The 13,816-nt window shown below is 42.6% G+C and overlaps 1 protein-coding gene across 7 annotated transcripts in view; it reads right to left on the bottom strand.

Moving 5' to 3' along the window:
* Positions 1-13,816, bottom strand: part of LOC127448307 (diacylglycerol kinase beta-like) — a 180,034-nt gene that overhangs the window by 75,885 nt on the left and 90,333 nt on the right. For all 7 annotated transcript variants that reach the window (XM_051710741.1, XM_051710745.1, XM_051710740.1 and 4 more), the window contains 3 exons: positions 12,902-12,987; positions 6,078-6,167; positions 399-559 (listed from right to left, as the gene is read on the bottom strand). In XM_051710741.1, coding sequence (XP_051566701.1) covers positions 399-559; positions 6,078-6,167; positions 12,902-12,987 — 337 coding nt within the window. The remainder of the gene's footprint in view (positions 1-398; positions 560-6,077; positions 6,168-12,901; positions 12,988-13,816) is intronic.

The raw sequence follows: 13,816 nt of genomic DNA, 5'->3' as shown, positions 1-13,816 counted from the left end.
GCAATAATAAATCGAGTCACAGGCATGAAACTGTTTCAGACACATTAAATCAGTAAAGTTTGAACATGTTATTGTTCCTCTGACAGTAATAATTAATCCAAATGCTACAAGAGAAAAACTTTAATTAATCACAAATTACTTTAAAGAAAAGTTTAGCCTCAGGCCTTGTTAAAAATACACACGTATAAGGGGAGTGAGAAATTCTGACTGATGAAAGAGTGTCGAGAGTATGACAGAGGGAGGTTTGATGATTTAGCTTCACAATTTGTGAAAAGAATGCAAGTTCCGATATAACAGCATTTTTCCTGAATCCAACTTACTTTCATGGACTTCTGATAATGCAATTTTGAGTCTCTTTGAGCTGTAAACATTGTGTTAAAGTATAGTGTGATTCTCACCACTCCAATGGAGAAATAGTTGTTTACTATGCTGTAGGGCACAGGGTCACCCTTTTCCTCCTTATCGTCAGGGATGATGTCAATGTTCCAACGGTCAAGCAGCACCTCGGTGCTGTGTTCGATGTCCCTGAGGAATTTGACCAGATTGCCTCCTTCATAGCCTGCCAACAGGAACACAGACACTGTGTGAAACTACATACTGTAAAATTTAGGGTGAATTACAAACACTTTAATCAATGTGTAAATGCTCTCACACACAGCTTCAAACACTGTTGCAATCACGTACATCAAGAATGCATGCACAAATGCTAATTTCTAACTAATATATCCAAGAATTTGCAAGTGTCCATACAACAAAATAAAAAGAATACATGATGTACCTTCTATTCTACTCATGATGATGAATGATGCACATTATCACAATTTCTAGGTTATTTAAAACTTCAACAAAGCAATAGCACATGATTCAACTTGCCAAAGTAACATGATGTTGTTAAAGTATAATCATGACCTGGAAAGGTCTCAACTTGTTGCATGAATATGACTGTGCATCTGAAAGGAAAAGTTCACCCAAAATAAAAAAAAATTCAACATTTACTCACACTTAAAAACCTTTTCCTGTGCAACACAAAATCAGAAATTTTAAAGGATGTGTTGGTCGCTCCTTTCCATGCAATTACAATGAATCAAGCTTCAGAAATGTATAATAAAAGTGGTTAATATAACATATGCATACATTCCAAGTTTTGTAAAGCCATACATTTGCTTTGTGTGGGGATTCTAAGTTGTTATTCACTGAAAATCGTAACATTTGTTCACGAGAGAAGTGGAACAATTCTGATTTCTAAGCGAATCATTATTTTATCAGAACATTTCAATAAATCTGTTGTACTGGTTTACAAAGCCGGTTTAAATGATTTGACAATGATCCAATCACTGCAGTTCTCGTTAACAGCTCAATGAAGAGGAAGATTATCAACAAATAATTACTTAATTTTCAGTCTGTTTCTTACCCAAACCAATCGTATGGCTTCAGGTGACTTGGAATGTAGCATAGTTAGCAAGTTATATGGATCACTTAATGATACTTTAAAGGTGCTTTTGTGTTCTTTTGGAAGCATCAAAAGTTCAAGTTCCCTTTCAATGTACAGCAATTGCATTGAAAAATGCACAAAAGTGACCAGCACATTCTCAACATTTTTAGGGCCGCAAGCACTGAAAATGTAGAGACCCTATTGTTCTTCTAAGGATTATTATTATTAGCACCCAAGCACTGAAAGTGCAGAGGCCCTATTGTTCTTCTAAGGAAAACTATTATTATTATTATTATTATTATTATTATTATTATTATTATTAGGGCCCAAGCACTGAAAGTGCAGAGACCCTATTGTTCTTCTAACGATTATTAGGGACTGAGTACTGAAATTGTGGAGACCCTATTGTTCTTCTAAGGATTATTATTAGGGCCCAAGGACTGAAAGTGCAGAGGCCCTATTGTAAGGATTATTATTATTATTAGGGGTGTGCAGCGAAGCCATTACCTGTATTTGTATCTGTATCTGTTCATATGACAAAATTATCTGTATCTGTCTCTGTATTCAGATAGAACCAGGTGTGGGCAGGGCTTAAACCGAAAGTGCTTCAAAACTAAATGAAACGGCCACTCAAATCGTGTCATTTATAGTTTCTATTAAAAAAAAATACGCCTTGTATATGCCTTTTCATAATAATAGCCTAATAATAATAATTATTATTATTATTATAATACAATTATTATTTTTAAAAATATGATTTTATTCTTATTTTTTTCTTACCAGATGAAGTTGAATTTGTAGGCTACATTAACTGTGGAATATGTTGTGATTTCTCCTGGTATTTCAGATATTAATATCTGCATGATATTTTTATTTGTCTGTGCATGTATAACAACATTATTCTGGAGGCAGGAGATGTCAAGAAAAATGTGAAATGTCAAGCACACATTTTGCAGTGAATAATAAATACAAATTCAAAACATTAAAATAAATTAAAATAAAATCAATATAGCCTACAAACAGGTGAAAGTCCCATAAGTCTATAAGGAATTTTTACGATAGGACATCATTATTTAGTTAAATTATAATAATGATAATAATAATGTTACATTAATATAGCGCCTACCAAAGTTCAAGAACACTTAACATTTTCAAATTTAGTACAGTTTAAAGAAGAAGAAGAAAAAAGACAGAGTTTCAGTTTCTTTGTTTTACATAAGGAGTAATATTCCTAATAGATGAATACTCTATGGAGCATTTAAACTTTTCTCCAGAATAAAGTCTTTACTAGTCAATAACCTTAATCGCTGATGTGGATATAAATGTTGTCAACTTTAAAAGACGGATAGACGAGCTCTGAAGTGAAATCATCATTTAAGGTCAGGAATTTAACATTGCGCTCAGGTTTAGGCTATAAATGAACACATGAGAATCACGTGAGAATTGTGTGATGCATTAACATAGACATTTCAAGAAGTGTATATAATGAGTATATGATGTTGTATCTTAGATAATGTTACACTTAAGCTCCAGACGTGCACAATTAACAGAGACCACAAACGGAGTCGAGACCACGCCCATCCGATTTGAAATCACAATATACGCATTTTCATTTATACGGTTTACACTTTAGAAATATTGGCTGCACAGATTCATAAATTCTTTTTAATTTTGGATATGTTTATTCAAAATTTATCCTTGTGCTTTTTGGATAATCAGTCATACAAATATTTTTTATAATATTCGGATGAATCCGTTATTCATTTTGAAGTCATTATTCGTGCCTTTCTAAATAAGATATTCGGCTTCGGGCACATCCCTAATGATTATTATTCTTTTTTCAAGGTTTTCAGTACTTTTGGGGTACTTAACATGTGTAAAAACTATTGAGATTTTTCACACACATCAGAGTCATCGGCCATTAGGGCTGGAAAAAGTTGAGGGGGGGGGCGTGCAGGGGGGGCTCTTTAGCACCCCCTTTAAAATGGGCATGTAACAGGGTCTTTGTAGCAACCCCATTTTCACCTAGTGTCACCAAACTTGGTACATATATTGTTTTCTCCAAGCTGAACAACTTTCATACTTACAGTCATTAGCTTGCCCAACAGGAAGTCGGACATTTTGGATTTTCTGAAAATCGCAGGCTCTGAACTTTAAATACTCCTAGGGAATTCATGTGACTGGCACCAAATTTGTGCAACACCATGCCAAGATATTGCAGATGATAAATTGTGAACAGAGTTTTGATATTTTGAATGGTGTCACCATGGCGAAGCAACACATTTATGGTGAAAAATTGGAAACAGGAAGTGCCTTATATCTTTTGTGTTCATTGTGTGATTTTGATGAAAATTCAGCTGTATGTTTGGTAATGGGGGCTGATCACATGGATGCTATTATGGGTCACGGTCATAGCACCATCAACTGGCAGCAGGAAGTATGGCACTTTTAACAGACTTTGAAATAGCCCTCTTATGTTTACATGAATTGCTTCAAAATTCTTTAGAATAATGTCATGACACTGCTGACATAAAATTGTCAAGGGATATTTGATATCTTAAATAGTGTTGCCATGTCAACACATTAATTGTTATTATTCCTTTCTTCCTATATTTGGGTGTATTTGACTATTTTGGGTCACAGTCAAAGTGCCACCACACATGAAGTGTGGCTCTTACAACAGACTTTAGTCCTCTTATATTTACCCAAATTGCTTCAAAATTGTTTAGAATAATGTCAAATGCCAAATACATATGTCCACCTTGCATTGTTTTCTCAACCCAAGCACCCATGTTGCTTGGGTTCTTCGTCACTGCTTGCAGCTATATTTGGTTTTGTTTTCATACAGGTTAGGAATGACATTATAAGTGAGTTATTGATGACAGAAATCTTGTTTTTGGGTGAACTATTTTACCTTTAAAAATCAAAGCTAACGCATCAAGATGACGTAAGAGAAAAACTCAATTGATTTATTAAACCACTAAGGGGCTAAACTCCATGACCTGGGAGGATGCCACCTATGTCTGGCCACCCTTCCAAATGACATGATAAACTCTCTGTGCCATAGGGAGGATCCCTGAGGTAGATGAATTGAATGTACTTCATAGCTCTAACTGGCAGGATACAGAGGCAATGTGTTACATCACCATCATAGAGGCGCCATCTCTTAACGAGCATTGTCGTACTGTGAGTCAGGTGGGGATATCGACTCTCGTCTGGCAACCCAAGGAAGAATAGCACATGTGTGATGACACCCTGGTGCTCATTCTGCCTCTCTGAACAAAACATGCTGACACCAGCCGTACGTTATATAAAGTTATGTTCACATGGCAGCTCTTAAGTGTATACAGGTGATACACGTGTCTTAAAGTCAATCAACTCACATGGAAAAAAAAACAGCATACCATCCAAACGAAATCAGGAATATTCATGCAAAATCCTGCGCTCACTTACAAACCGCACACATGCTCACACATGAAACACTGATATGAGGCCAATTAATTCTGCAGCCTCTACAAGGGCATGCACACCTGTCTTCAACGCAGATGCAAGCTCACGGATGCATATCGTTCCATCATAGCCAGCTGTATAACCCACATATCTAACCAAGAACACAAATATCTAATCATGCTGGAATAAAATAGAGCATGTGACATTTCTCTTGTCGACAAGCTAGTTGTGAGTCTATATGTGTATCTGACATGAAATATTTCTGATATGACATTCTGTGATCTAGTGATAGACCAAGATATGGACCAGAGTGATTAATCAGCCAATATTTGGCCATTTTAAAGTTAAAGGCATTGGCCGATCAGTCTGCCTGATTGATTACCAGAAGTGTTGTCACATTTTTATATTTATATTTATATTTGTCACACTTTTATTCATATATAATAAACCAGTACAGGCAAAAGGTGATTAAAATATACACATATAAAAATAAAAATAAATAAATAATAAAAAAAAACAGTTAAATAAATCATTGTATTTTGTAGTTGTCTCTGGAGTTAATGGAGTTGAGAGTACAATAGTCTTATTGGTAGCAGAAAGCATCATCAAATTAGCCAAAATCTTTAATAAGAAAACATGCAAGGGTTAGGTAAAGTGTAGAACTTTTGTGAATGACATACATGCGAGTCCTGCATGCACATATTTAATCTGGGTCTGCTGATGAGTAACTGTAATTTTGCTGTATTTAACTTTTTTAACCACAGGTTTAGTTCACACTTAACTGGCTAAACTGGACAAGTACTTGTTGTGGCCTTTTCTTTTATGAAAATCATAAATTCAAAATCCTGAATTTCTGCATGGTCTAACTAAGTCCTAGCTGAGGTTTATGTGCTTCAAATCTGTGTCCATTAATGCCCACTTATTCATGTGATTAGAGCATTCCGATAACAATGATCAAATGTCATGATTATTACTGTATAAACCTTCTCCTCAGGGTTGTACTGGTATGTGGAAATGTTTAAAAGAAAGCAGTCTCAAAATCTTTTTGAAGGGTTTATACAGGACTGTGATCAGATTCAAGGAATTTAAAGCCTAATCTCAACTTTTCATGAAGGAAAGCCATTTAAGTTTTATTTCAAAGGCCTTGAGTAATTCCATCCAAACTGCTGTTGGACAGTCTCTGATGCTTTCTCACCTCCGCCCCAATGCAGGCAGCGAGCAAGGTCATTCCCTGTTCCCAGTGGTAGGATAGCGACAGGGGGGTGCAGAGCAAAACTGGCCTTATCTGTTGAGGGACAAAGAGAAAGGACTATTAAATATGATTCTGTATTTTTTTATGTGAAAATACTTCCTCCTATCCCAGCTTGTGTGTGATTTGCAGAGCCAACTAAAAGTGTACCACTTATACTGTGATTTCCCTGAAAAGCGTAAACACTGTGGCTCTGGTGCTTTCAAAATTGCTCAGCAGCCCGACATGTCTCAATTCTGGCTCAATCAATGACATGAGTTTGGGGCAGGACTTCCAGCTGACGGAACAATGGCTGAAAGGGGAATGTCATTTTTTTTAGCAATTCCATTTAGTGCGTAAAAATTACACAATCAAATCTGAATAATCAAATTGGTTCTGCTTATTTAAATTGCAAATAAAATTGAGGCTAGACTTACGTTGTAAATCAATTTGCATTCCTCCTAAATAACATTCTCACAAATATAGTCAAGATAGATCAATTATTTCTCCTTTATTGAGGCAAATAGCAAGGTGCACTATCTACTGAGAAGAGGTAACATGGTGAACTGTATCTTTTTGTCCTTGCTATGATGGTCCCTGTGTGGCTTATTGCTGTGTGCACAGGGACTGTGGGGACATTTCTGTGCTGGTCCTTATGGCGTGATTTTCTGCCTAACCACAGTAGCTCTCTAAATAACTGTTAGCAGCACACATTTTCTGATACCAGTCAGAGTTGTGTGGGTGAACAACTGAACTGATCGCAGAGCAGCTCTATTGCAAACCTTGATTTGGAACCTGTAAGGAAAAGCTGCTCGTAAATCAGTACTTTACGGCTGCCAGGACAGACTTAAATTGCATTTTTTTTTTTTCTATTTTACTTTCTATTTGTCCTTTTAATTAGGTTTAATTTTTCTGTGTTTTCTAGTCTCAGTTTAGTGTCAGGTTTTTTACCCCAGTATATTTATTTATTTTTTGTTAACTGATATCATTTTAAAGCGCACTGAAATTTCTCAGGGCCATCTCGTCATAGTGTCATTTTTATTATTAAAGATGGATTGTTAAGGTATCAAATTTTATAATACACTGTAGTATTGTAGTCCATTTGTAGTCATACATTTTTTTATATTTCAGTTAACAAAGATGTTGTTATTTTTGTTTAAGTTTTTATTTGCATCACTTTGCACATCACATCACATACATGCCTCACTTTTCCAGTAAGACAGGTTAAGGAGTCTCTAAAGGGTTAAAGAGCCCATCCCTTCTGATCAGAGTTCAGGTTTCAGTGTCATCAACCAATTCTGATTCTAAAACAACACTTAAAGGCGATATACCACTGCCCACACAGGGTCCTTTCCAGTGCTCATCCATTAACATCAATATGGCTGTCAGTAGGGGGGGGAAGGCAGGCCATTATCTCTCCACTTCTATCCTGCATTCACTCATATGAAAGAGGTCATAGTCGATGTGCTTCCTAGAAACAATGATTTGCGAACAATGTTCTTTTAGAGGACTGTTAAATGTCATGATTGTACAGTATATTTGCCTTAATAAGAGCCAGCCTTGAGCAAAGTACATCAAGGTAGGAGAAGGACATCCAAATTTTTCAAATGTTTTCAGATGAATGGGTTGACATACTTTATTGATTCCCTAGAGGGATGCAGATATGAAATAGCAGAAATGCACAAAATCATTTGCATAGTGCAATCATAATATACATTTCAGGTCAAGACAATAGAGAGATGATTTCATTTTATATAACGTCATGGTTACTTTTGTAACCTCTGTTCCCTGATGGAGGGAACGAGACGTTGTGTCGATGTAGTGACACTAGGGGTCACTCTTGGGAGCCCCAAACACCTCTGCTTTTTTGAAAAAAGGCCAATGAGAATTGGCGAGTGGAATTTGCATGCCACTCCCTTGGACATAGGGGTATAAAAGGAGCTGGTATGCAACCACTCATTCAGGTTTTGTGCTGAGGAGCCGAGAACAGGTCCCGGCCATTTCAGTGGGTAGTTCAGCGCTGTGGCAAGAGGGACACAATGTCTCGTTCCCTCCATCAGGGAACAGAGGTTACGAAAGTAACCATGACATTCCCTATCTGTCACTCACTCGACGTTGTGTCGATGTAGTGACACTAGGGGTCCCTATACAAAACGCCACAACTATCTGAACTGTGTTACGTGAACTGGCGGTGTGTGACGGGCAGACAGCTGTGTGCCTCGTAGCCAGCGCACAAGGCCATCCCATAACCTCCCCCAACGCTCTTATGTGCGTCGAACGGTCCATCAGGAACAAGTCGACTGCCCAACTACAGGGACAGGCTAGCCCAGCAGAGGCCTCTTTCCCTCTCTTTTCTCCCCAAAAAGAGTGGAATTTGTTAACTGACTGGGAGCCATAAGTGTCTGCGTCGGGGGGTGTCCCTTCCAAGGGGAAGACACCGCGGAGACCACACCCCGCCCAAAAAGGGGGGGGGGGGTATTTTGAGTGTAATACGTCACATGGTCTTACCGAGTCTTGTCGGAAGTGTGTCATGTGGAGAGGTCCCATGGTAGGTCCTACCTGAAAGGGGAGGAGTTTCTACAGAGCATGGTTACCAGGTGCAGAGGGGCCTCTGCCCAAGGAAGATGCAGCTTGCCGACAGGGAAACAATTTTGTGGAAGATATTACATGGGGTCGTCTTCGGGGAACCAGCACATGTGGAGCACCTACCTCAGTACAGGGGCTCATTAGCGCACGTACTGGGCCGGTCAGCGAGTTTCTCCACAAACTCAACTGCCAGAGGGCTAAGTAGGAATGTCATCCAGGGATCACAGTCTGTGAACATGGCTGGGAGTCAAGAGCGCACGTCTTCACCTCAAGGGAGGGGAAAGGTGCTATGCGCAAGCGGTACACCTGGCCAGCTGTCCTGGAAGTAACCTGCTAGTTCCTGCCAATACACGGGACGAGACCGGCTCAACCTGGAGATTGTAGAACCTCGCAAAGGTGTTGGGTGTTGCTCTGCAGATGTCTGCCAAAGAGGCACCACTGGCCAGGGCCCAGGAGGCCGCCACACTCCTGGCAGAGTGGGCTCGTTACCCCGCAGGAGGTGGCACGTCCTGAGCCTGATATGCCATCGCAATGGCATCAATGACCCAGTGGACGATCCTCTGTTTGGAGACAGCACTTCCTTTCCGCTGTCCACCAAAGCAGACAAAGAGCTGCTCTGAGCTTCTAAGGCTCTGCGTGTGGTCAAAATAGATGCGTAAAGCTCGCACCGGACACAGCAATGCCAAGGCTGGGTCTGCCTTCTCCTGGGGCAGCGCTTGCAGGTTCACCACCTGATCCCTAAAAGGGGTCGTGGGAACCTTGGGCACATAGCCCGGTCGGGGTCTCAGGATCATGTGAGAGTAACCCGGACCGAACTCCAGGCATGATTCGCTGACAGAGAACGCCTGCAGGTCCCCTACCTTTTTGATGGAAGTGAGTGCAGTCAGGAGGGCAGTCTTCAAAGAGAGTGCCTTAAGCTCAGCTGACTCCAGGGGCTCAAAGGGAGCTCCCTGTAGACCCTGAAGGACTACAGAGAGGTCCCACGAGGGGACGAGGCGTGGTCTGGAGGGATTCAACCTCCTAGCACCTCTCAGGAACCTGATGATCAAGTCGTGCTTCCCCAAGTACTTACCATCTACTGCATCGTGATGAGCCGAAATAGCAGCTACATACACCTTCAAGGTGGAGGGGGACAGCCGCCCCTCCAGCCTCTCCTGCAGAAAGGAAAGCACCGATCCGGCTGTGCATCTCTGGGGGTCTTCGTGTCGGGAAGAACACCACTTAGCGAACAGACGCCACTTCAAGGCATACAGGCGCCTCGTAGAAGGCGCCCTAGCCTAAGTGATAGTGTCTACCACCACGGGTGGTAGGCCACTTAGGTCTTCCACGTCCCACCCAGGGGCCAGATGTGGAGATTCCAGAGGTCTGGTCGCGGATGCCAGATGGTGCCCCGTCCCTGAGAAAGAAGGTGCTTCATCAGGGGAATTCACCAGGGGAAGCTGTCACGAGGAGCGTGAGATCCAAGAACCATGTCTGGGTGGGCCAGTAGGTTGCTACTAGGACAACCTACTCCTCGTCCTCCCTGACCTTGCACAGGGTCTGTGCAAGTAGGCTCACTGGGGGAAATGCATATTTGCGTAGTCCAGTGGGCCAGATGTGTGCCTCGGTCAGGGCGTACCAAAGCGGGCAGTGGGAGGATTCCCGGGAAGCAAAAAGGTCTACCTGTGCTCAACCGAATGGACTCCAAATCAGCTGGACCACCTGAGGGTGGAGTCTCCACTCTCCCCTGAGGGTAACATGACGTGAAAGCGCATCTGCTGTGGTGTTGAGGTCGCCCGGGATGTGAGTGGCTCATAGCGACATGCAACAGGAGCGTAGACCGCCTTGATGGTTGATGTACGCTACTGTCGCTGTGTTGTCCATCCAGACCAACACGTGCTTGCCCTGGATCAACGGCCGGAACCTCTGCAGGGCGAGCAGTACTGCCAACAACTCTAGGCAGTTGATGTGTCAACACAGCCACGGGCAAGTCCAGGAGCCGGCGGCTGTGTGCTCGTTGCATACGGTGCCCCAGCCTGTCTTGGAGGCATCTGTTGTAACCACGACGCGCCTGGAGACCTGCTCTAGGGGAACCCCTGCCCGTAGAAATGCAAGGTCGGTCCAAGGACTGAAGAGGCAGCGACAGATCGTGTGATGGTCACGTGATGTGTCCCACGGCGCCATGCCCATCTCAGGACTCGAATCTGAACCAGTGCTGAAGCGGTCTCATATGCCGAGCATCAACCCGAGCAGTGTGGCCGCCGCTGAGGATGCCATATGCCCCAGGAGCCTCTGAAACAGTTTCAGTGGAACCGCTGTCCTCCGTCTGAACGCCTTCAGACAGTTCAGCACCAACTGCGCGCTCTCGTTCGTGAGGCGCGTTGTCATCGAGACTGAGTCCAACTCCAAACCGAGAAAAGATATGCTCTGAACCGGGGAGAGCTTGCTTGCAAAGTCATCGACGGCGTTGCCAAACAGGCCAACCTGGGAAATGGGGACGTCAAGGAACCGTGCCTTGTCCGCCTCTCCCATCTCGACCAAGTTGAGCCAAAGGTGGCGCTCCTGGACTACCAGGGTGGACATTGCCTGCCTGAGAGACCGTGCCGTGACCTTCATCGCCCGGAGAGTGAGGTCGGTCGCCGAGTGCAGTTCCTGCATCAATCACGGGTCAGAACTACCCTTGTGCAGTTCTTTTAGCGCCTTGCCTTGGTGTACTTGCAGGAGAGCCCTGGCGTGCAGGGCGGAGGCAGCTTGTCTAGCGACACCACAGGCCACAGTCGTCAGGGATGAAGTAAACCTACAGGCCCTGGACGGGAGCGCCTTATCCACCTGGGGGATCACCGAATATCCCCTGGCCACTCCACCATTGAGAGCGGGGGAGCTGAAAGACCGGGCAGTAAAAGGTGCCTCCCACGATCTTGTCAGCTCCTCATGCACTTCCGGGAAGAAAGGAACAGGGGCGGGGCATGGCCGTGGGCGGCGCCCCAAGCCCAGGAACCAATTGTCGAGCCGCGAGGGTTCAGGGGAGAGTGGAGGGTTCCACTCCAGCCCGACGCTCACGACCGGGAAAGCATGTCCATCATTTCCGCGTCGGCGTGAGACTGGGCGACCGTTCCTGAAGGAAGAAGCCCAGCCGAAGCCTCTGTGTCAGACTGGACGAGCCCACTCTCCGATGCTGCGCTCGATAACTCATCGTCTTCCCGAGCTCCGAACGAGAAGTTGAACTCGCGCTGAGACGAGCCAGCGGGTCAAGCGAGCGTGCTGGGGAATGGGAGGTCCGTGGGGGGATACTTGGCAGAGGTGGTCCCATTGATGTCCCCAAATCGCCCCCAGTGCTAACCGACATGGCCTCAAACCGTAGGTAGAAGGACCGGTGCGGGGAGCCGCTGGGGTGGCTTGCTTTCTTATGAAAGCAAGCCGTGACCGCAATGTTGCCATGGTCATGTTCTCGCAATGAGGACATGACTCATCCACGAACGATGTCTCTGCGTGGGCAGTGCCCAGACACTTAAGACAGCGATCGTGGCCGTCAGAAGCGGAGAGATAACGACCGCAACCAGAAATAACACACAAACGGAAAGGCATCTTTAAAAAGACGTTCCGTGTGTGCCGCTCTTTTTGTGAATGAAAATATGCTCTTTTAGAATATACTCTCTTATTTTCGCTCTGCCGAAGCGCCCAGGGGCGTTCTCTGCACTCCATGGGTGCAGAGGGGGAGAAGCCGCTGAAAGGCGCCGTAAATCCAGCAGTTTTGAGGTGCGTCTTTGGAAGGAATTGAATTCAGTACACTGAATAGAAACGCTCGGCTCCGAAGAGAAAATCTGAATGAGTTGTTGCATACCAGCTCCTTTTATACCCGTATGTCCGGGGGTGTGGCATGCAAATTCCACTCGCCAATTCTCATTGGCCCTTTTTCAAAAAAGCAGAGGTGTTTGGGGCTCCCAAGAGTGACCCCTAGTGTCACTACATCAACACAACTTCGAGTGAGTGACAGATAGGGAAAGATCTATATCTCAAATGCAGACCTTTGATGTTTAGATAATTTGCTTTGGTCATATCAGCAGACACTATCTTTGAAAGACAAAAGTGATATTGACCAAATGTTAAGAAACAAACAGCTTCATAAGAGGCATAGCTGTTTGATTAGTCTGATAGACTATTAAGTACTGTAAGTCCATGGAATAAATTAAATATTACAGTTCTGGAAAGAAATGATGCATACTCACCAATGCAGTCCAAAATCCACCCCACTGTTCCATCGCCTCCACAGGCCAACACACGGAAATCAGGCACGTCTCGAAAAAAGTTGAGCCTGGCAGACATAAAAACAATGGAATGGTATTTTAACTTTCATGTGTATTGGCATGAAAGATTACTTAAGTCCTGTAATTAAAGTGCTTCATCTTGTGGTGGTAGACATTACTGTAAAATGATGCTACCCAACATGTTTGATTTGAAGAATGTTATAGTAGATTTCTGATTTTTCTCAAGATTGACAACAAAGAAATCAATACAATAGAGGTCAGAGATTTGAAAGCAGCTAAATAAATAAATAAATAAATATTCTTGTCAGACTACAGAGACAAGCAGTTTCAGAAACAACTAACTGATGGCCAACAAAAACTCTATGAAAAGAAAAAGCAGGAAAAAAAAAAAAAGAATGAATGAATAAATTAATGAATTTATAAACAAACAACCAAATAAATAAATAAGTAAATAAGCTTGCCAAGCTACAGAGACTAGCAGTTCCTGGAATAACTATCTAATGCCCAACAAAAACCACATTTAAACAAACAAAGAAACGCTAGATAGAACAATAAATAGATAAAAAGATCAAACAATAAATAGAGAGATAGACAGACAGACAGACCTAATGATAGATCGAACAATAGAGCCTGTAGATAGATAGATAGATAGATAGATAGATAGATAGATAGATAGATAGATAGATAGATAGATAGATAGATACAAATAAGTTGCTAGAGTTGAGAAGCCAACAGTTTCTGCAGTTACTTACTGATATCATGACAAATAATCCAATAATAAAAAAAGCAACTATCACTTTAAAAGTTGACAATGGACATTAATTATAATTTCTTATACAATTGTATAAGAAATCTGCTTCATTGACTAACTGAAAA

The sequence above is a fragment of the Myxocyprinus asiaticus genome, chromosome 11, assembly GCF_019703515.2.
Source record: "Myxocyprinus asiaticus isolate MX2 ecotype Aquarium Trade chromosome 11, UBuf_Myxa_2, whole genome shotgun sequence".
NCBI classification, from domain to species: domain Eukaryota; kingdom Metazoa; phylum Chordata; class Actinopteri; order Cypriniformes; family Catostomidae; genus Myxocyprinus; species Myxocyprinus asiaticus.
The sequence above is the reverse complement of the archived record's forward strand: the minus strand, read 5'-3'. Positions and strand labels throughout refer to the sequence as shown.